General features: G+C 39.0%; 3 protein-coding genes and 1 long non-coding RNA gene across 4 annotated transcripts; 1 reads left to right on the top strand and 3 right to left on the bottom strand.

The window, feature by feature from the left end:
* The first annotated feature begins 1,314 nt into the window (after positions 1-1,314).
* Positions 1,315-2,652, top strand: LOC149665087 (uncharacterized protein F54H12.2-like). The gene has a single exon (XM_089842068.1). It carries the CDS (start codon positions 1,315-1,317, stop codon positions 2,650-2,652), a length of 1,338 nt encoding a protein of 445 aa, XP_089698194.1.
* A 473-nt stretch (positions 2,653-3,125) lies between these two features.
* LOC149665086 (uncharacterized) lies at positions 3,126-7,696 on the bottom strand. Its single transcript, XM_089842067.1, has 11 exons — positions 7,621-7,696; positions 7,378-7,569; positions 6,674-7,234; positions 6,120-6,397; positions 5,823-5,964; positions 5,446-5,761; positions 4,975-5,384; positions 4,592-4,909; positions 4,020-4,532; positions 3,670-3,951; positions 3,126-3,589 (listed from the first exon to the last, which is right to left on the bottom strand). The coding sequence occupies exons 1-11, from the start codon at positions 7,694-7,696 to the stop codon at positions 3,126-3,128; spliced, it is 3,552 nt and encodes a 1,183-aa protein (XP_089698193.1).
* Positions 7,697-11,199: 3,503 nt separating this feature from the next.
* LOC149665085 (uncharacterized) lies at positions 11,200-14,522 on the bottom strand. The gene is made up of 7 exons (XM_089842066.1): positions 14,371-14,522; positions 13,204-14,089; positions 12,605-13,135; positions 12,356-12,548; positions 11,991-12,277; positions 11,568-11,925; positions 11,200-11,508 (listed from the first exon to the last, which is right to left on the bottom strand). Exons 1-7 carry the CDS (start codon positions 14,520-14,522, stop codon positions 11,207-11,209), a joined length of 2,709 nt encoding a protein of 902 aa, XP_089698192.1. The 3' UTR covers positions 11,200-11,206.
* Positions 14,523-14,736: 214 nt separating this feature from the next.
* Positions 14,737-15,647, bottom strand: LOC149665084 (uncharacterized). Its single transcript, XR_016368460.1, has 4 exons — positions 15,508-15,647; positions 15,371-15,443; positions 15,128-15,273; positions 14,737-15,047 (listed from the first exon to the last, which is right to left on the bottom strand). It is a non-coding gene; the product is annotated as an uncharacterized LOC149665084 (long non-coding RNA).
* Between the last annotated feature and the right edge of the window lie 3,820 nt (positions 15,648-19,467).

The following is a 19,467-nucleotide window of genomic DNA, read 5'->3' as shown; positions in this document are numbered from 1 at the left end:
GCAATATTTCAAAGGAAATACTATAAGCAAGTTCAGAACGTATCTACCAGAACCTATAATTCTAGAGGGATCTCACGAGGTTGCTCTGGCTGAAATAAGCTATCCTAGAACTTGGAATAATGTAAAAAGGGAATGCGCAGTTCGCATTTGGGATAATTCGTTCGTAGGTGTTGCTTCAGATGCAATGGATGAATTCCCAGAAGAGGGATCCGGTTTTGGTGAAAGTGGACAGACAATTAACGGAGTGAATGAAAACCGGGGTATATCGATAATTATACCTCCCGGATATTACGGTTCTGTAGAGGAATTACTCGAAATATTGTCAGCCGACGACGATGCTGGTGCTACTGAAAAAATAAAATCTAGGGTTGAGTTTTCATACAACAAACCAAATCGACGAGTGATGGTTGAGTTAAAAGGGACGAACCAACTTTATATCCCAAGCGAAATTGCCATTATATTAGGGTTCACGAGGAATTCCAAAAAATACTTCACTGTGGTCGCCTCTATGACGGCCCCATTCAGTTGTGATATGGATGCTGGAATGCACTCCTTATTCGTGTATTCTGATATAATTCAGTCTCGATCAGTAGGAGACTCTGACGTCCCTCTCTTAAGAATTATAAGTATCAACGGGAAAGATGGTGACACGGTGGAAAAAGAGTTTGCTAAACCCCATTACATGCCCATAGCGAAAAACAACTTCCAAACAATTGAAATAAATATTATGAGTGAAATGGGTAAACCGGTTAAGTTCGAACGTGGGAAAGTTCACGTCACTCTACATTTCAGGCCCAGAAGAACTTGGCACTTGTTATAAGAACTACGTTGAATTCAATCTCCGCCCCATTTATGACGTGATTGTCAAAGTGTAAGGATGTCTCCATATAATACAGGTCACGTTTCTGTTAAGGATTATGAGGACTATTATCTAAATCAAATTGGACATGGATCCATCCCAGTATATAGAGGTTTGGCCGTGCAACGTGGTTATGGCCTGGGGTCAATTATCTCCTCGGCGTTCAGATCGGCCATGCCATTACTTAAAAGGGGTGCCACGTTCCTAGGTCGAAAGTTTTTAAACACTGGCGCGAAAATTGCGACGGATTATACAAGCGGTGTACCCATTAAACAAGCATTGAGAACTAGGGGTAAAGAAGCGGGTAAGGAAACATTGAGAAGGGCCGCCGAAGAAGTGACCAAGCTAACTGGAAACGGACGTAAAAGGAAACGCAAAGTGTCACCCATCATCAGTTCTGTTCGAGCTAAGAAGAAGAGAAGGTCGTCATCTTTACACCCGGATATATTTTCATAATGTCGCTCGCACACCCAAACTCTATGAACAGCGTCAGCTCGGAACTAAATGTTTTTCACGTACCCTATACCCAAACTGGGATAGTAGGAAGTCAATGGGTGGAGTATAACTCTACCTCCAATGTGGATGAAAATCAGGCTATTATATTTCCCGTCACCGGGAACTCCGAGACATACATGGACTTGAAAAACACGCTCCTGCATTTACAAGTAAAAGTGGTTAAAGCGGATGGGTCTCTACCTAAAGCCGCTGTGTACGATGCGAATGGTGATATAACTACTCAGGCGGATAAAGTTGGACCCGAAAACCTATTACTCTCCAGTCTTTTTAGTGAACTACACGTATCGTTGAATGATAGATCAGTTACATCATGTCCTCAACAATACGCATACAAGAGCATGATTCAAACGCTATTGACATTTGGTGGTCCAGCGAAAAAGAGTTTTTTGACCGGGGCACTATTCTACAAAGATACGGCGGGACATTTTGACGACTTTTCCGAAAATGAAGGGTTTTTGAAACGGAGTGAATTCGCCCAAAATGGGGTTATAGACTTGATTGGCGTCGTACACGCCGATATATGTCAGCAAAATCGCTTTATCCCCAATCTGGTCGATGTGAATTTTAAATTTATCAAAAGTCCCAACGAATTCTGCTTACATGCGGATGGAAATAAAGCGAAAGTTATATTTACCCACGCTTCGTTATTCATAAGAAGAGTTAAACTAACCCCCGAGATTATGATATCACACGCCAAAACCCTGGAATTGGCTACGATGAAATACTCCATAACACGTACGGAATGTAATACGTTTTCCATATCTCAAGGAAGTAAAATAGCAGTCAAAGACAATTTATTTAGCGGTCAACAACCGAATAAAGTTGTAATTGGATTTGTAGACCAGAACGCGTTTTTGGGTGATTATAAAATGTCGCCTTTTAATTTTAAAAATGAAGCGGTGACTCAAATCACCTTATCCGTTGATGGGGTTAGCGTACCCCATAAACCCTTAAGCCCCAACTTTAAGGATAACCTATGTATGAGATCGTACGCCAATCTCTTTCTTCAAACCGGACAATGGAATATCGACGAGGGTAATTTCATTGACCGTGACGAGTTCGCCAATGGTAATGCTCTTTTCGTATTCGACTTGACCCCCGACCTGAATGGTAGTTCGACTGAAAGTTTCAACTTTATAAAGAACGGTAGTGTCCGATTGGAGTTAATATTTGCCGAAGCGCTACCGGCTACAATTGCCGTCGTTTACTATTCTGAATTCCAATCTTTGATTGAAATTGACAAAAACCGAGCTGTTCTATTCGATCAAAGCTCATAATGGACTCCCAACAACTTGAGAGAATATTAAGGCGCGATCCATACGCTAAAAATCTGTTTAGGGGTATTTTTGCGGCGGATAAACTACCACTAACTGTTAAAACGTTTCCCTCTCTATACATTGTGAATACTGACACCTCAAAAGGGGGAGGAAAACATAGGACGGTTATATACATTTCGAGGAAAAAGAATACTGAATTCTTTGAAAGCTATGGAAATCCTCCGGATTTATTTAAATTTAATGATTTTGTAGAGCGAAACAGCCTAACTGTTACGTTTAATTCACGCCAACTACAGGGGGAATTAAGTCAAACTTGTGGTGGATATTGTGTCTATTTCTCGTTGTATAGATGTAGGGGAGTTAAAATGTTTGATATAATAAAACGATTTACTAAAAATAAAAATGTTAATGATCGTATGATTTCCGAATATATGTATAAGAATTACTCAATAAATTTGTCATAATTTTTCTCTTTATTTTGTATTTTTATGCCCGTGGGCTAGTGTCGTGATACCGTCATTCAAAATGTGACGCTTATCGTCACATGGGTTTAAACACAGTTTGGTTTGTTTTACAGTTTTTAAAATGTGCTTGTCACTGACAATCCTTATCATCTCCGCGGTGGTCAGCTCGCGGTTCAGCAAGCATTCGCGATAATGCGCGTGCCGGACACGTTTCTGCACGACGCGCTTGCACACGCCCTTGCACGTCTTTTTCTCTCCCTTAGCCGACAGGATACTGTACATTTTGGGTCTCAGCCCACAGAACTCCGCGATCGGTGTCCCATCTAGTTCATCCTTGAATTTACCAAGGCGTTTCTTGTTCACATCGCTGTGAAGTGGATGGTCACGTGGGTACCCCGAGAAGTCGTACATATCCGACTGAGCGGCGAAGTCTTTGTACAAGTCTTTGGTTTCTATGTGATACGTGAGACTGTCTGTAATTATACGTAATTTCCGCAAATGTTAATGTAAATGTTATGCTAAAGTAAATGATATATAAGGACGTAAAACTTACCAGTATCTGTGAAGAGGAGTTTTGCTTTCTCCCCGTATTGTGCCCGAATTACATCATAGTGGAACTGGTACATGAGCAATTTTGATAGATCCAGAATTGCGAAACCCGTGTATATCGGTCGATTTAGGACCAGCTTCTTTTTTGCGGAGTTGATTCCAACTAGTTCGTTGTGGAATATGGTGAACCGTTCGAATGCTGGTGAACTAGCCTTTTTAACGGCTTTTTCGGCAGTCGTCACTAGTTGGAAATCCTGACGGTTCCGAAGGTTCTCCATCGTTTTTCCTAAGGGAGAAAGCAAATCATTATTATCCATACTATTTTATGTTCATTCTAATTTTATAAATACATACCAAACACGGCATTGTTCATTAATTTAAATAGGTCCTTCTCGAAATCATCAGTCGCCTTCGTCCTCTTCTCGGTGTTAAATTCTATGTACCCCTTTAACCACGCTCCTTGTTGAAACTTCAAAATTCTGTGAATTTTGCTGATTCTCAGCCCCTTTGATACGTAGTACTTTAAATTACGATAGTGAACCACGTATCGTTCCTTCTTGTTTAGGTTGGGGAGTAGTTTGGGTAGAGATTCCTTGATTTTGATGTTCAGCGAAGTCATCTGCTCTTTGGAATAGTGAGAGAGCATCTGGGGTTTTATGGACATGGATTCTGGAGCTAGTGGATAGCAGTTGTGACTATCATGGAGATATTCGGGATACTCCATATCCACTTCAATAATATAACCCTCCGGCGAGTCATCTGGGCAACTTAGAATTTCGAGCTCGGAATTGGGGTTGGGTTCTACCCACTGGAAATTCCTCATGGGTAGAGCGTCACACATGACCGTCCCATAAAGGTTGTTGCAATCTATTATCGTTGATTGTTAGTATGTGAAAATTTAATTTAGGATAACTTGTATATCTTACCTAGATAACATATGTAACTTTCCGGTTTTGATGCGTCGTAATTATCTAGATATGTGTTGTTGGCCGCAGCGAAGCGATGACTTATCATGGATACCCCTCCCCTAATCCCCTTTTCGATGAAGAGGTGCATGTTCTCATCCAATAGCAAGTCTAGGTGCACCTTTGACATGCATAGAGCGGCTTGCCAGGCAAAACCGGGTAAGGTATATGAGTGTGCAGGGTCTAGACGATAGTACGTCATGCACATTTTGCGGAAGTTTTGAAAAACATCCGCTAGGAGGAGAGTATCGGACAGAACATACAAATCGTGGTACCCTCCTTTAAAAAATGCAATACAAATATTAGCAAATGTTCGTCTCGAATGAATGTTATCATGATCATACCCAAATTCCGAATGTTGAATGATTGCCACACGTTTTGAGCGTGAGTGTAATCATCCTGTTTAAGGGGCTCGTCCGTAAGATCGTTGTAGAAACACTCAATTGGCGGTAGTTGCTTTTCGGAGAAGCGCTTCTCGGAATCCATGTAAGTGTAGGGGTATACACCCTTCCGAAGAAGTAATTTAACTTCAGCCGGATTGAAAACGGCGTTCATGAGTGGGAATTTCTCTTGTCCTCCTTTCGCTACATTTGACACCAACGATTCGAGGGATGCAGGCAAGAATCGGATGCTATCCACAAAGCGTAGATTTCCCAGCGTGAATGAAATGTATGTCTCACTATTGGTTGCTATACAGTCAATCTTTTTGTTTCGAATCATCGCAATTTGCTGCATGATGAGATGCGCATCGCACCTATTCGGTAATCGATAATTATTAAATAGATCTAATTAGACATAATGATTATTTAAATTACCTGCTGAGATTGTGCATCACAACTGGTATGAATTTTGGTGCTTTCAATTTCAAGTTGCAACTTTGACACGCACCCCCTCTATATTTTCCAGTGTAGTGGTCGTGGTCGCGCGTTTTGATTATAGATTCCGTGAAGGATTCTTCACAAACGTAACAACAGGTCGCAGCTTCGTGTGAAGCTTCTTCGACCGTTGTTAATTGCATTGGTTTGTTCTCCTTCAGCTTCCCAACGATGATGTCGGATTCATCCAACAGCATTTTCAGGAATTTTATTGCCCCGTCAACTCCTCTGTATACTTCGTGTTTAACGAGATTTCCTATGATAGCATGAATAATTGTAAGCTAAATGGTTAATCCATTTAGGGGATTGGAATTTACCGGTTGGTCCGACGATTGCGTATGAAAAACCACACGCCTTATGTAACGCCAATGTAGTTGTTGAAGACAACGATGTGTCTGGTAAACATGTTGTCACCTTTGCGAGAATCGATTCAAAATCGGCTACAATAATATATGGAACCTATATCGATGTAATGAAACATTATAATTTTGTCTTGCACTTGGTTATATTTAGTAAATAACCATTTGATTCCATCCAAAGTTTTTAAATTTCAATGTGGGTTCACTATGCGGCATAATCACGCGTTGCGGGTCGTGTACACTACACTCACGCACGTGATTATCGTGAACTGCTTCGGTGGCGCTTCTCTTCAAGCAATATCGGCAGTAGAAGGATTGGTGACAATGTTTCGTGAAACCGTTAAACAATCGGCTAAGGTGGCGAATTAACACGTAGTGTTTTGATTTTCCATTGGAAACCAAGAGGAGATCAATTTGTCTAGATTCGTGCACTTTGTTCTCGCTTACGTAACGTGGAAAATATCCTTTTTCGTACGCGAAAATATTCACTGATAAATTGTTCACCTCCTCAAACCGTTTAAGTTTAAATGTATCTAATTCAAAAGGGAAAGTGATTCCACACAAATCGAGCTCGTTCTCGTACGGCCTATAATGTGTTACACGACTTGGGGTGATTAAAGCCGGATGGAGTTTTGCTATTATCGACCACAAGAAACACTTATTGTCAGTTGGATCTTCCGGGTTAACATTTACCGTTGCCTTTTTATTTTCAATCACGGGTGGTAATTGAAAATATGTTCCACCCACTAGGGGTAAGTACTGGATAATGTTGATTTGTATAAATAATATTCGGTCTAAAACCCACCCACTTCCCATAGCTTCGAAGCTAATCATACTCTCGGCAATTTTATCTCGACTCAAGTCGATTTGTTGTGGGATAACTTCCGGTGCCAATGTGGCATGCGTAAATCCTCGGAAATATGGGCTAATTTCGGTTTCAGCGCCTGTATTTCCAAGTTCACGTGTATACCGCGCGCGAACCGTTAAATACCATTTAATCCCCTTTTTAACACTCAATTTGTTTCTGAGATATGATTCTAGTTTTTCCCGGTGTTTGTTTATGAATAAAATCGGGTCCGTTACACCGTCAGGGGCGGTGATTCGAGCCGAGAAAATCGCGTTATCGAGCGCGTTAATTTCTTCAATGTCCGGTTGTTGACTCCCGGGTTGTTCTACCGCGTTTTGTTCGGCCTCCCAATTGTCCATAAATTCATTTAACCCGACGTCATCTTGCGAGAGCAAAACATCACCATCTTCTTTTTCCCTACCTCCCCCATCTTGATTTTGTCTATCCTCCCACATCTTTATAAACTCATCAAGCCCTTCGATATCTTGGGTAGATAACGGGTCATCTGGAATTGGCGCATTTTCTACATATAAATTAGGAATTAATTCCTACACCAATTCAGAAAAGATAGATTGTCTTAAACCCCTGGTTGTTAGCTACACCCTATGCATCAATGTGCAGCGGGTAAGACACCTTACAGGGGAAATCAATAAACCAAATATTTACCATTTTCTACTTTTCTTTTCTTTCCTCCGTTTGTCGGAATCGGTGCCGCTTTTCTCTTTACGGGAGAATTGGGAGGGCTGACGCGGTGTGACGGTCCGGGTTGCGGGGTTGGTGGACGCGTATTATTTTCCGCGACTTTATTTACTGCGGCTCCAACGTGGTTCATTTGCCGTTGATGGCGGTTTAAATTATCTTTCCGCGCATAACTCTTATTACAAACTGGACACGCAAAAGAAATATTACCATGTTTGGTCCGCATATGACGACTAAGGTTCGGCTGGTTGGTGAAGACATCGGCGCAAGTAGAGCAGGAGTACATCTTGAAATCGAATGTGACATAGCACCCATTTCACCTCCCTTTTATACAATTTTTAGGCCTACGTATATATTGTTTCACCCTTTCCAGTGATTCCCATTGGATAAAAATATTGGCAGCCTTAAACAGTTTATTTTTCTTGGATTTTCCGGGGTTTCCCCATCAACGTACAGAAATCCAATTGCGCCTGGTTTAAGAAGGTGTAATATGGAAGACCCAAAAAGAACCTTCTAGAAACAATGGAATGTTCTGGAATCGGAAAGAATATTCTAGATGGTCCAAGATGACCGACACTTCGTTGTACATCCGAATTCGGCTTATATTGTAGATAGTGTAAAGTCAACTATGACACTTTGATGTGAAGACTCCCTCGAGTCTAAGAAATTTACTCCTCCGATAAAAACCCAACTTGTATCTTTAACAATAGTAGCAGGTACACTCGTACACGAGGGGTTTGACACCCGAGTTCCGAATGTATATATATGTTATAGCGTTTGACCACCCAGGATAGAGGCTGAATATCACCTCGATCGAGAAGTCAAGTTGACATGTTTGGTTAAGACGCACGTGTTTTCGCCTTCTAGATGGTTCGAAACGAGGGGTCGGATACGTACTAATTCAATGTACCATGTCCTTTAAGTTATCAGTATATTTTGAACAAGTGGATGACCACCCAGCTAAGCTTGATTTCTTCGCGCTTTTTGGGTTTTTTGGGGGAATCCCGAATGAAACCAGTGATTCATAGATGTATGGTTTTTAATCCTACAATTCATACTAACTGTTTGAAGTTCTATTGTAATTTGGAGAAAATCCGAGGAAGGGTTAGAGGTTTTCATACTACATGTTGGACCCAGGGGCATGGGCCATTTTTGAAAATTTGGTCACAACGATTTTTTCTGTCCTAGTGGCAAGTTGAGTCCCATTAATTTTTTAAAAACTTTTAAATTAAATTGAAAATGGTTCTGGGTCGCGTCCCTATGGGGGACATGTCTTGGGTGTACGCACCAGAAACTCCTCCTCCACTAATAATTGAGGAAATGGAGGAAGATTTTATCTTAGATGAGGGAGATAATGAGGTGTTAAACTTCATCGTCGAAAACGGAGATGATGCTGACTCCGTAAACACTTTCCCAATCATCCATCCCGGGGATATGTAAGTGTATTTTTCTATTATTATTGTTGTGTAGTATCAATACTTAAGATTGTTTTAATGTGATTAGCGCCGACCTCGGTGATTTTGATGATTTTGATGAGGAAATTGTTCTCAACATAAATTGTGACGGATACCGGTAAATACATCCATATTTATACACCCCACCATTTGTACCGCTAATTAATTTCGTTTAGAATTATGGACACCATACGGGTTTTGTTACTTCCCAGCATGGCCACCCCCTCCATCCAGGCCCTCTTGGTCACTCTAGAGGACATTATTGCGGGATATATACGCCCAAGGTGTGTATTGAAGATATAGATAATATATTGATTAATTATTAATTATTAATTATTACTAGTATTTCATTTATTTGTTAATATATTTTTCTACCCCTCCGCTTAGTCCGACAAGGGATGCCGATGGGGCTTACCCCACCCCGGACGGGGGATCACCATCCCCTAACTGCGATGGATATGGGTATGACACACTATCAAATATTTAATTCTATTTACATTAATTACAATATACATATATTCGCTAAAACAATTTTTTCTTCTTATGTACTATTATCAGCGTTCAAAACGCCATATTCACGCTCATGATGAGGAGGCGGGATGCCCGCAATAATAGTGGGGAGGAACAGGAGCCCGCCGCCCACCTCGACAGGGCGGTAATTGAGCATGTTGGGATTGCGGTCAATCGGAGTATATGTGATAATTACGCGGTGTCGTATAAAATTTAAAAAAAAAAAAAAACATAATAAATAAAAATAAAACTATATTCTGATTTTTTAATTTTATTCGTCTCCTAAATTTTTATTTACAATTTCTTTGTGTTTATAAATCCACTCGGAAAATAATATACATTTTGAGAGTGCACACAAATACTTCTTATTATTACGGACAGTTTTATGATTAAGCATACATGTAATCATCGGACCATCATCGTCGATTTCGTTGGCTTTGGGACATCCTACTCCATTCAAGTCTATAACTTCACGATTAATAAGGTTCAACAAAAAGAAGCACTTTTCTTCTCCTTTACAGAATACATGGTCGTAGCCTTGAACAGCAGATCGTAGGCACTCCCCAAGTTTTTCGTAGGGCGTTACTCCATCATCCCATCCCAGACCATGTAGGTTGTTTAGGAGCCACCTGTTCTGACGCATAGTGTCGTATGTAAGTTCTTTTTCACTGTATGGGGGCGCGAAAGACCATGAGCCAACCCTCGGAGTTTTCTCGACGCTTGTAATGGCTACCTCTTTCGCGATTTGTTCCCGTTCAACTCCAACAATTCGCCCGGTAAGAAAATCAAAGTCAACGACCACGGATTTCTTAAGCCTTGGTGAAGGAAAAAAAAAATCCCCCATTAACACTGATATATACGGTTCAAACTTTAACTTTAAAAAATAATAAGTACACAAAAACTATACTTACATTGTACTTGTTGGATGGTCCTTCCTTCCTCGTCGAGTTTGAGTGAGATTGTGATGGTGGTTTAACTTGGGGTCCTGGCTATTTATACCATTTAATATGATCATCATCCTAGCTTTGACTGTACATTAATGGTGGGTTTTTTCGAGAAGATTATTCTCGAACAATCTACAACTTTGACTGTACATTTTACGTCATGGCCTTAAACAACGTTAACTTGGGTTTTACGGGGAATTTTAATTTTTCTAGAATGATCTAGAATGATCTAGAATAGTCGGTAGAGCTGGGTTTTTACGGGGATTCTTTATTTTCCCCCAACGTCATCTGGAGTTTCATACCCCCTTAACCATTTGATTAATACGGGCGAAATTAATGGTTCAAATTTTAATCTAATTAACATATTAAAATACTGTTTATTTCTTAAATCAAAATTCACCCTATCTTCATACTCCAATGTATGTACTTCTACATCCGAGAATCGAACACGCTTCATTGACCTGTCAAAAACACCCCTTGCAGGTGCGGGGATGAGAGGGGTGAGTCAATCAAAAAACGCCCACTTGTAGGTCTGAGAGAGGGGTGAGTCAATCAAAAAGGCATACGTTTCTCACCCGCCATCTTGCAATCCTCAATCCTCATATCCTCAATCCTCATATCCTCAATCCTCAATCCTCCCTGCCTTCCACTGTACCTGCACTGGGAACGGCATATTTCCCCTACTGAAACGTCATAGATTCTCGTAAAGCGACGCCTGGTGAGGCGCTGTCAAAGGCTTAGTACAGACTAAATAGGAGGATGGACTGCAAAACCGAGTGTAGTCAATTCTCGTGTCGTTCTTGAACTAGCTCTCATTAAGCCTCTAGCATTACGAAGTATAGGTAGTGACATACTTATGGAACATACCTTATAAACTTATGATAAAAATTATTTCATAAAATTATAATAATATTGAGTAAGCATGTATAATATTTCAATACTTGCCTCCGAAGTGAGGTTGAGGTTTTTTACGGGAACCTTTTCATCTAAATACTCATAGTCATAGCTGTATTCGAAATCATTCTTTTCCTTCGAAGAAGTGCTCATGAAAGTATCATAGCTCTTTTCATTAGTTGCTTCACTTGCTTCCTTAAATGTTAAGTACTCTTTTGCCATTATATCAATTGCCGATTTTTCGTCTATTGTACTAAAGTTGTATTCATCTTTCCACATCGGTTTTGTAAATTTATCTGTCACATTCAAAATAGACAATGTAATTGCACCCGATCAAGTTCGTTTATAAACATACCATTGAATATTCTCAATTTTTGATTTGGATCTAAAATAGAGGCCATCACGAAGTTTTTGTTCGATATGATGGGGCTTAGCCTTACTGCCATTTCATGAAGTAAGAGGTCTTTTAAATCTGGGAAGCTTGTTGTGCTGGGTACTAAATACACTGCTTCGAAAGTTTGCATAATCCTCATAATAACCAAATTGGAGGTTGGATAATTTCCTTGCAAAATAGAAGTTGCAAGTTGAATAGGTTTGAGAATGGCCAATAAGTCACGGATTTTCGTCAAGGTGAAATATGTTGGTGGCTGTATAGATTCACCTACAGAAGAAGCCTCGAGGAGGATTTGCTGAACATGAAAGAAGAATGAGCTCTGCGAATAAGGAAAGATAATGATGATTCTATAAGTTTACAAAATTTAACACTGATGTAACTTACATCCTGAAGTCGTTCTAGTTCGTAACAAAGACCATCCCATCGAGTTGGTGCTGGTAAAATGGCGTTTTTTTTAGCTCTTTCTTTCAATTTCTGACCCCAGTGTATTTTTTTCCGGAAAAACACTACTATAGTGTTGCAATATTTTATAATTTTCTTTGAACCTTCGTCATTTTTTAAAGCCGCATTTACACATAGTTGGATAGTGTGGGCTAAACAACCCAATCGCTCAAGTTTTGACGCTCCGACATGTATCATGAAATGTTCCGTGGCTTCTTGGACTTCAATATCTAAAATTTAGAGTACTTTTTAATATTTTTACTGATCACAAATTCACAACTATTATTAATTTGAGTTCGTTAACTTGCCTGAAAGTTCGTAATCCAAGTAATCGCTAGCGTCTCGTTCATTCGAAATGTCGAGTTCATCGTCATCAGAAACCATTTCTTCAGCATCTTTCTGCTCTTCAAGAACCTCGGCCACTTTCAGATCGTCAAAAATGTTTATCATATTGCACGCTTTTGTCATGTTTGAGGCATTATCAGCCATTATAATGCCAATCTACGAATAAAATCGTTTTAACACACATATACTGCACATATTTTTCAGCTTTTTACCTGGTAACTCTCCAATTTTCTTTCATTAACAGCCTCAATAACCTTTTTCGCTATCGCTTCCCCCGTATGTCGGGAAGGAAAATGGGCAAATTTTAGAGTAAAAGATTGCACTATCCACTCATTTGAAACATACTGGCACCGAATTCCCAGAATTCCATCCCCAGTTCGACTTGTCCAGATATCCATCATAATATGAATTGTTTTCCTTGGTAGGTTTTTCAGTTTCTGGTTTAGTTGAGGGACAATAGCTTCTGTGTAATATTTAGATATATCTCGACCAACTGTGAAACGTGACTGCACATTTACATCTGGGAGGAAGTAATTCATGAAACACCGGAAAGCTGTACCATCCGTGAAAGAAAGAGGTAGGCCATCCACCGCAGCCATGTCTACCATAAACGTTTTGAACATCTTTTGTCTTGGGCTATTTATGTCTATCTTTTCCGTTTTCTTTGTGTTGATAAAAAAAGTATCAATTTTCGGAGTCGGTGCTTGTTTTTCCTTATCGTACTTCAGAGCTTCATGTTGAGTCTTCAAAGAGTCACCATAAAGATTAAATTGTGAGCCTTACTGTTACTTTTTAGGAAGCTTTAACTTACCATTATGTGGCGTTCAAAGTTGAACAGTTTGCATCCTTGTTTAAGTTCTTTGCAATGAATGCACTTTAGAACAATTATCTTAGATACCTTTCCATCGACTAGTTTATTTCCTACATAAGTATAGAACTTCTTTATAAAGCGAATCCAGTTATATCTTTGGCCTATGTGTTGCGAAGTGAAGGCTTTTTCGACTTCAGGAACGATACACGTAGCTAGTTTAACTTTTTCGTTTACCATTTCACGATTTTCACCAGTATCACTATCAGATTCACAATTTGGTTCTGTTTTAGAAACATTTTCTATTTCTTTAGCGCAGATAGTTTCCTGCGAGTCTTGTTTTTCTGCGTTGTCAAGTTCATCTTTAGCGCAAGTCACGTTATTTTCAAAGGTAATTTTCAAAGCTGGTTTATTAATGTGGGAACTAGAACTAGGTTTTGAAAGTGTGGGCAGTGCTGCAGATGATCGTTGTAAAATTTGACTATATCTCCCACTAGTTCCCCTTTTCGCACTTTTATTGTGTCCAGACCTACTAAATGACGCTGGATAACTAGTTGACATGAGACTTAGAGTACTTTTGCCACCTCTTGTTCTACAAGATCTTCCTTTTGATGCCTTAAGAAACCGTTTGGTTTTATCTAAATGTTTACCATAACTTTCAGGTTCATCAGATGGAAAATAGTTGTCAACATCCTTGGTTTTGAAACTTAGATTGAGATCTTTGACTAGATTAGATACATTTGAGTCACATTCTTTGACTAGATTAGATACATTTGAGTCACATTCTTTGACTAGATTAGATACATTTGAGTCACATTCTTTGACTAGATTAGATACATTTGAGTCACATTCTTTGACTAGATTAGATACATTTGAGTCACATTTTTGACTAGATTAGATACATTTGAGTCACATTCTTTGACTAGATTAGATACATTTGAGTCACATTCTTTGACTAGATTAGATACATTTGAGTCACATTCTTTGACTAGATTAGATACATTTGAGTCACATTCTTTGACTAGATAAGATACATTTGAGTCACATTCTTTGACTAGATTAGATACATTTGAGTCACATTCTTTGACAATATTGGCCTTGGATATACTTGAGCTTGATGTTTTCACAGACTTTTGCTTTAAAATGTTTGAATTTGATTGTTCTACAGACATTGTACTAGGAACATTTGAATTTGATTCTTTCACAGGCTTAGGGTTAGGAACATTTGAATTTGATTCTTTCACAGGCTTTGGGTTAGGAACATTTGAATACGATTCTTTCACAGGCTTTGAGATGGGAATACTTGAGCTTGATTCTTTCATAGGCTTTGAGATGGGAATACTTGAGCTTGATTCTTTGACAGGCTTTGGCTTAGGAACATTAGAATTTGATTCTTTGACAGGCTTTGGCTTGGAAACATTTGAATATGATTCTTTGACAGGCTTTGGCTTAGGAACATTTGACTTTGATACTTCAACAGATTTTGGCTTACGAACATTTGACTTTGATTCTTTCACCGGCTTTGGCTTAGGAACATTCATTTTTGGTTTCTTTACTGAGATTGAATCGTAACAATCGTTAGCTTCAATACATTTCGAGTCAACGTTAGAACCATTTTGACTTTTTTGTTTGCTAGTTCTGCTTTCGCTCCATTTAAAACACATTCAGAACTTTGATTGGGATTGGAACTAAGTTTTGCACGTTTCAGAGACTTTTCTTCGAGACCTTTTGCAACTAGACTATAGGATTTGAGGTTGACTTCATCCTTTGTAGAAATATTTTCCAATCCCAAAGACTCAGATAACATACTATCCCATGGCGTACATTGTGGTTGAGAGATGACTGAACTACATTGAGTGGCAGTTTCGGACTTAGTTAAGTGACAGCATACCATACAATTTATAGAACATCATTTCATAAGAATTACCTTTGTGTGCTTATTGAGGATGAGTGCTGGAGACAGTGGGAAGGATCCGTTGTAGGATGGTATTCATAAACAGAATCTGTTTCTGAGGTCTGCACCTTCTTACGCGTATTAAGTCCAGTGGGATTCATAATTTGATTATTAATTACCTGGCCGTTAAATGGTTTTTTAAATAAATCGGTCTAAAATAGGATTGTAAGGAACTGTTTTAACAAATTAGAAATAATCTTTTAGAAGTTATTTTACCATATGAGGTTTTTCTACATTTTGATGATTGACATTAACAAAACAACTTGAAAATTGCTAACACTAAGTTACTCTGAAAGTTAAACCATTCATGATGATATGCTAACTTAGCAAATCAAGCATATCATATAACTTACAAATTATGAATTAAGTTCAAATGCCTTGGTCACCGTCCGATATAAGACTGTTTCGTTACACTCGTGAAGTATCATGCATCCCGGTTCACGATCATGAACCTCACTGAAAATTAATGTCACAGGCCCGGCTCTCGAGTCTCGACTCTACTCTTGCAACCCTAAATCATCCTATTGCATTAATTTGTGTGTGTCTCTCTCTCTAGTACTGCTTGTAAGTATTCCAATCTCTTAAATTGGTTCCAAAACCTCTTAGGATCAATTATAAATAAATTGATTTCCAAGTTTAAATGAGATTAAATAATAAGCATATTTACCCCTTGCATTAATTTCTGTCTCTCAGTTTTAGTTTGATATATTTTCTTGCGCAATATGTCTGACTCTCTCTCTGTCTCTGCCTCTCTAGTTCTAGTTTGATATATTTTCCCGCGTAATATGTCTCTCTCTCTAGTTCCAGTTTGATATATTTTCCCGCGTAATATCTTTCTCTAGTTCTAGTTTGATACATTCCCCGCCTCCCGATCCCGGAGTCCCGTGTTACGCATACGCAACTAAGGCTTAAGTAAAAGTATAAATTTTGCTTTCAATTGAACAATTACTTAATAAAAGATAGTATTCTTATATCTTAAATTGGTTCCAAAACCTCTTAGGATCAATTAGAAATGAATTTATTTCTAAGTTTAAATGAGATTAAACAATAAGCATATTTACCCCTTTGGTTGCCTGAGTCTGTGTCAACCTTCGAGAAGAAACCGTAGAAATAAAATGACTAAACAACAACAGTACGCACTACGCAGAGTCGCAAACTAACTTGTCTTTGGACCCTCTTTAACCTCTACAATACAGCTCCGTGCTTTAACGGCTAAATGCGCCACCTACACCTAGGATATATATAGTCTAGGTGGCGGTGAATGCGCCCATAATTATTACAGCCTACGTTATTCCTAGAATACTAGTACTACTAGAGGAGAGGTCAGAGCATAAAAACGAGAAGTGATAGTTAATAAGTACGACCTACGGGCTACGGCCGACTCTAAACTTTTACGAGACCGGGATCGGGCTCAACAGATTATTGATATTTTGTGAGCCCGGGCTCGGGCTCAACAGATAATGGAAATTTTGTGAGCCCGGGCTCGGGCTCAACAGATTATGGCATATTATGTGAGCCCGGGCTCGGGCTCACGTTAATTTCATGGCGTCTCACCTCGATATATATAATTTCTTGATATCTTGACACGGGCTCAGCTCGCGCACATTTTATACCGCAAATATTAACAGAGCTCTACTCGGGCTCAAACTTAGGTCCAATTTTAGGCAGTGCCTCGCTCAAATCGAGCTCAGACTCATGAAATTGAGGTGAGCCCGCACAGCTATGCCTGTCAGTAATTATTAACTAGTTCAAACTATTGCAAGTGGCAGACGTCTCTAATCTTTTATATATTTCAGAACGTTGTTTGTTCTTTATGCACAGTCACAAATCATTACCGAATGTGACCAACATCAGTAACACTAAAGGGAATGGTTTAGAAGGCAGGGTTCATTTAAGAAAAATGTTCATAAACATAGGTTTAACACTGAAGGCTCCTAACTCTGGTACTATTAAAGATACGGTCATGTCCTTGAAGTATGTTATAGTCATCTTTGTCACCGTTTATAACGATACTAAGTACTTGGGGTTACAGGGGTTAATTAAGCATATAATGATCCTTAACTTTCGGGATACTTAATATATGGGGCAAACCTAGAAATATCAGCGGAGAAATTCAAGGGAAACATTCTGGAAATATGAGATATTGGTTTTTCTAAAGATTGTATGAACCTTGAAAGTGGTCTTGTTGAATTCCCCAACGTTTGTCCGATGATCTCTAGTATTTTACAACCGTGATACTTTAGTTTTATCATTAACTCCTAAGCATCGTTCAAATTTAAATGCCCAAAAATGACAAACAAAAGGACACCGGTGGGTAGATTATAAAATGATGGTTATTAAAATAGTGAGCCCTTACGATGAATCTTTGGGCAAGCCCTTCCTTTCAGTTGTGCCCAATGCTGTCATTTGGGCAAGTTCATCTTCCGTATGTAGCGTTCTTAATAACTCATGGATCATGCGGCTTTCACTTTCCAGACGGGTTTCCAAGTTTTTTTGGCGACGTCTGATACGAATACGTTGTACCCTTCGCACAACCTAACCTGTTAAAGAGTTAAACCGGAAAAAAAATTAATTCGGTTCTGAAAATGTTCTAACTATATATTATTCCACCCAAACTCATAGTCATCACGAATTCCACATTACGGAATTTGCTAATGCAAACCCATAACCGAGTAATACAATTAGCACACCCATCTTTTAAAGGAATTCTCAAGTATTTGGGTACGATCAGTTGATCAAATTGAGATATGGCGCATTCCTTATTCTTAAGAAATCATACCTTCTGCCTCTTTGATTACATTTTTCGCTGAGGAAAGGGCTCGTCCTCTGAAGAACTGTCGATACCACTATGTTTATCGGCCATCATTGCACTTTTTCGGCAAAACTTGACTACCGATTTGGTAATGCCTAAAATATATATGCAGCTCAGTTGGTAACATATGTATCGAATGGACTAGTCGGCCAATTCGGGGTAATTCGCTTTAGATATTGCAGGGAGTTCATGACTACTTCTACTATTGCAAGGAGTCCATGACTACTTCTAATATTGCTTACCCAGCTCTTGTAAAGTAGCGTGAATTTTGCTAGTTACCGTGGAAGAACTTGAAGAAGGCAAAACAGTGGTATTTTGAAGGCTACTTGAAGTAAAGGGTATCACCATTTGTTTTGCAGCATCAACACTTGATTGGCTGGCTTCCAGAGTGTTTTGAATAGGGCTATGCAAAGTAAAAATATAACAATATGTTTACTGCAGTCTCGAATGTAGCTCGCCCAAATAGTACTGCAACACAGTCACATGCCATTGTTCAGAGTGAAAATTTCGAACTTTAGTTCACCGATGTCTCAAAGCTTATTAAATGTACTCGTACATATGTAAAACGTACGTGACTTTAACGTACCATGGCATGAGATATCTGAAGAAAATACTCGTTCGACGCTGCCACCTGTCCAGTCCCTTTAAAGTGGGTGAAAAGGAAAATCATGTGATTTTTTAATCGATTCTTCTTTTAATTATAAGATCATTCTGCATAGTGAAACATTCAGGAAATACCTCCGAATGATTTTAAAATAAAAATTAGGTCCAGATCTTAGGGATAATTTAAAATAAATTACCTCCGACCAATTGCACAACGTTCTTCCATTTTGTTAACAAAATTCCAGTGGCACGCGCTCCATGTCGAATGAAATTTATCGCGAGATTTGATAACATTTGCGCGCGATGTGAAAATCGTGGCGTGAGACATAGAGCGTGCCACGATAATACACCTAAAAATAAATTCATTCAAAATTTACAACGGCCATACGAGTTTCTAAACCGGGCTTTCACGAATGAGGGGCGATCTTATTGGTTCGCTTAGAAATGCGCAGAGGCAGAATTTTAGTGTCAGAATGTTTTCAGCCAATGAAAAAATGTCACCTTTGAGTTTGTATTTCTGTTCACTAGATGGCGCTTGCTTCATTTTCAATTTGCCCCTCAACGGGCGTATATATATGGCCAGCTTGTTTATTTTATTTTTAGGTCTATTGTGATAACAAAATGGCAGGGCCTTACATAATGGGTCGGAGGTCCTTATTTCAAATAAATAGTGCCACTTATCCTTCCGACCACAGGGAGGGTGAAGTGGAAAATCAAGTGACTTTTTATCGATGATTCTTATAATTATAAGATGCTCATGTAAGTTATGTCGAGAAAGTTTCACTTTGCTCAAAGGTCTAACAATTAGTAGAATAAATAAAAAACATCGTCATTTTCCTCTGCACCCTCTTTTAACCATTCGGTTCCTTTAAATTAAGATTAGAAAATGCTTGCCTGA

This window comes from Phalangium opilio, unplaced genomic scaffold, assembly GCF_054372755.1.
Source record: "Phalangium opilio isolate 3A_F unplaced genomic scaffold, DU_Popi_V2 ptg000061l_1, whole genome shotgun sequence".
NCBI lineage: Eukaryota > Metazoa > Arthropoda > Arachnida > Opiliones > Phalangiidae > Phalangium > Phalangium opilio.
Note: the sequence above shows the minus strand (reverse complement) of the source record. Positions and strands in the feature narration are given on the sequence as shown.

Coding starts and splice junctions, on each gene's coding strand:
- LOC149665087 (XM_089842068.1), top strand. CDS start 1,315: ATGTCGCTCGCACACCCAAACTCTATGAACAGCGTCAGCTCGGAACTA.
- LOC149665086 (XM_089842067.1), bottom strand. CDS start 7,696: ATGTACTCCTGCTCTACTTGCGCCGATGTCTTCACCAACCAGCCGAAC. Junction 7,570..7,620: donor TCATATGCGGACCAAACATG/GTAATATTTCTT, acceptor ATGCGCGGAAAG/ATAATTTAAACCGCCATCAA. Junction 4,533..4,591: donor AAGTTACATATGTTATCTAG/GTAAGATATACA, acceptor CAACGATAATAG/ATTGCAACAACCTTTATGGG.
- LOC149665085 (XM_089842066.1), bottom strand. CDS start 14,522: ATGAAAGAATCAAGCTCAAGTATTCCCATCTCAAAGCCTGTGAAAGAA. Junction 12,278..12,355: donor CTTGGATTACGAACTTTCAG/GCAAGTTAACGA, acceptor TCTAAATTTTAG/ATATTGAAGTCCAAGAAGCC. Junction 11,509..11,567: donor AAAATTGAGAATATTCAATG/GTATGTTTATAA, acceptor TGAATGTGACAG/ATAAATTTACAAAACCGATG.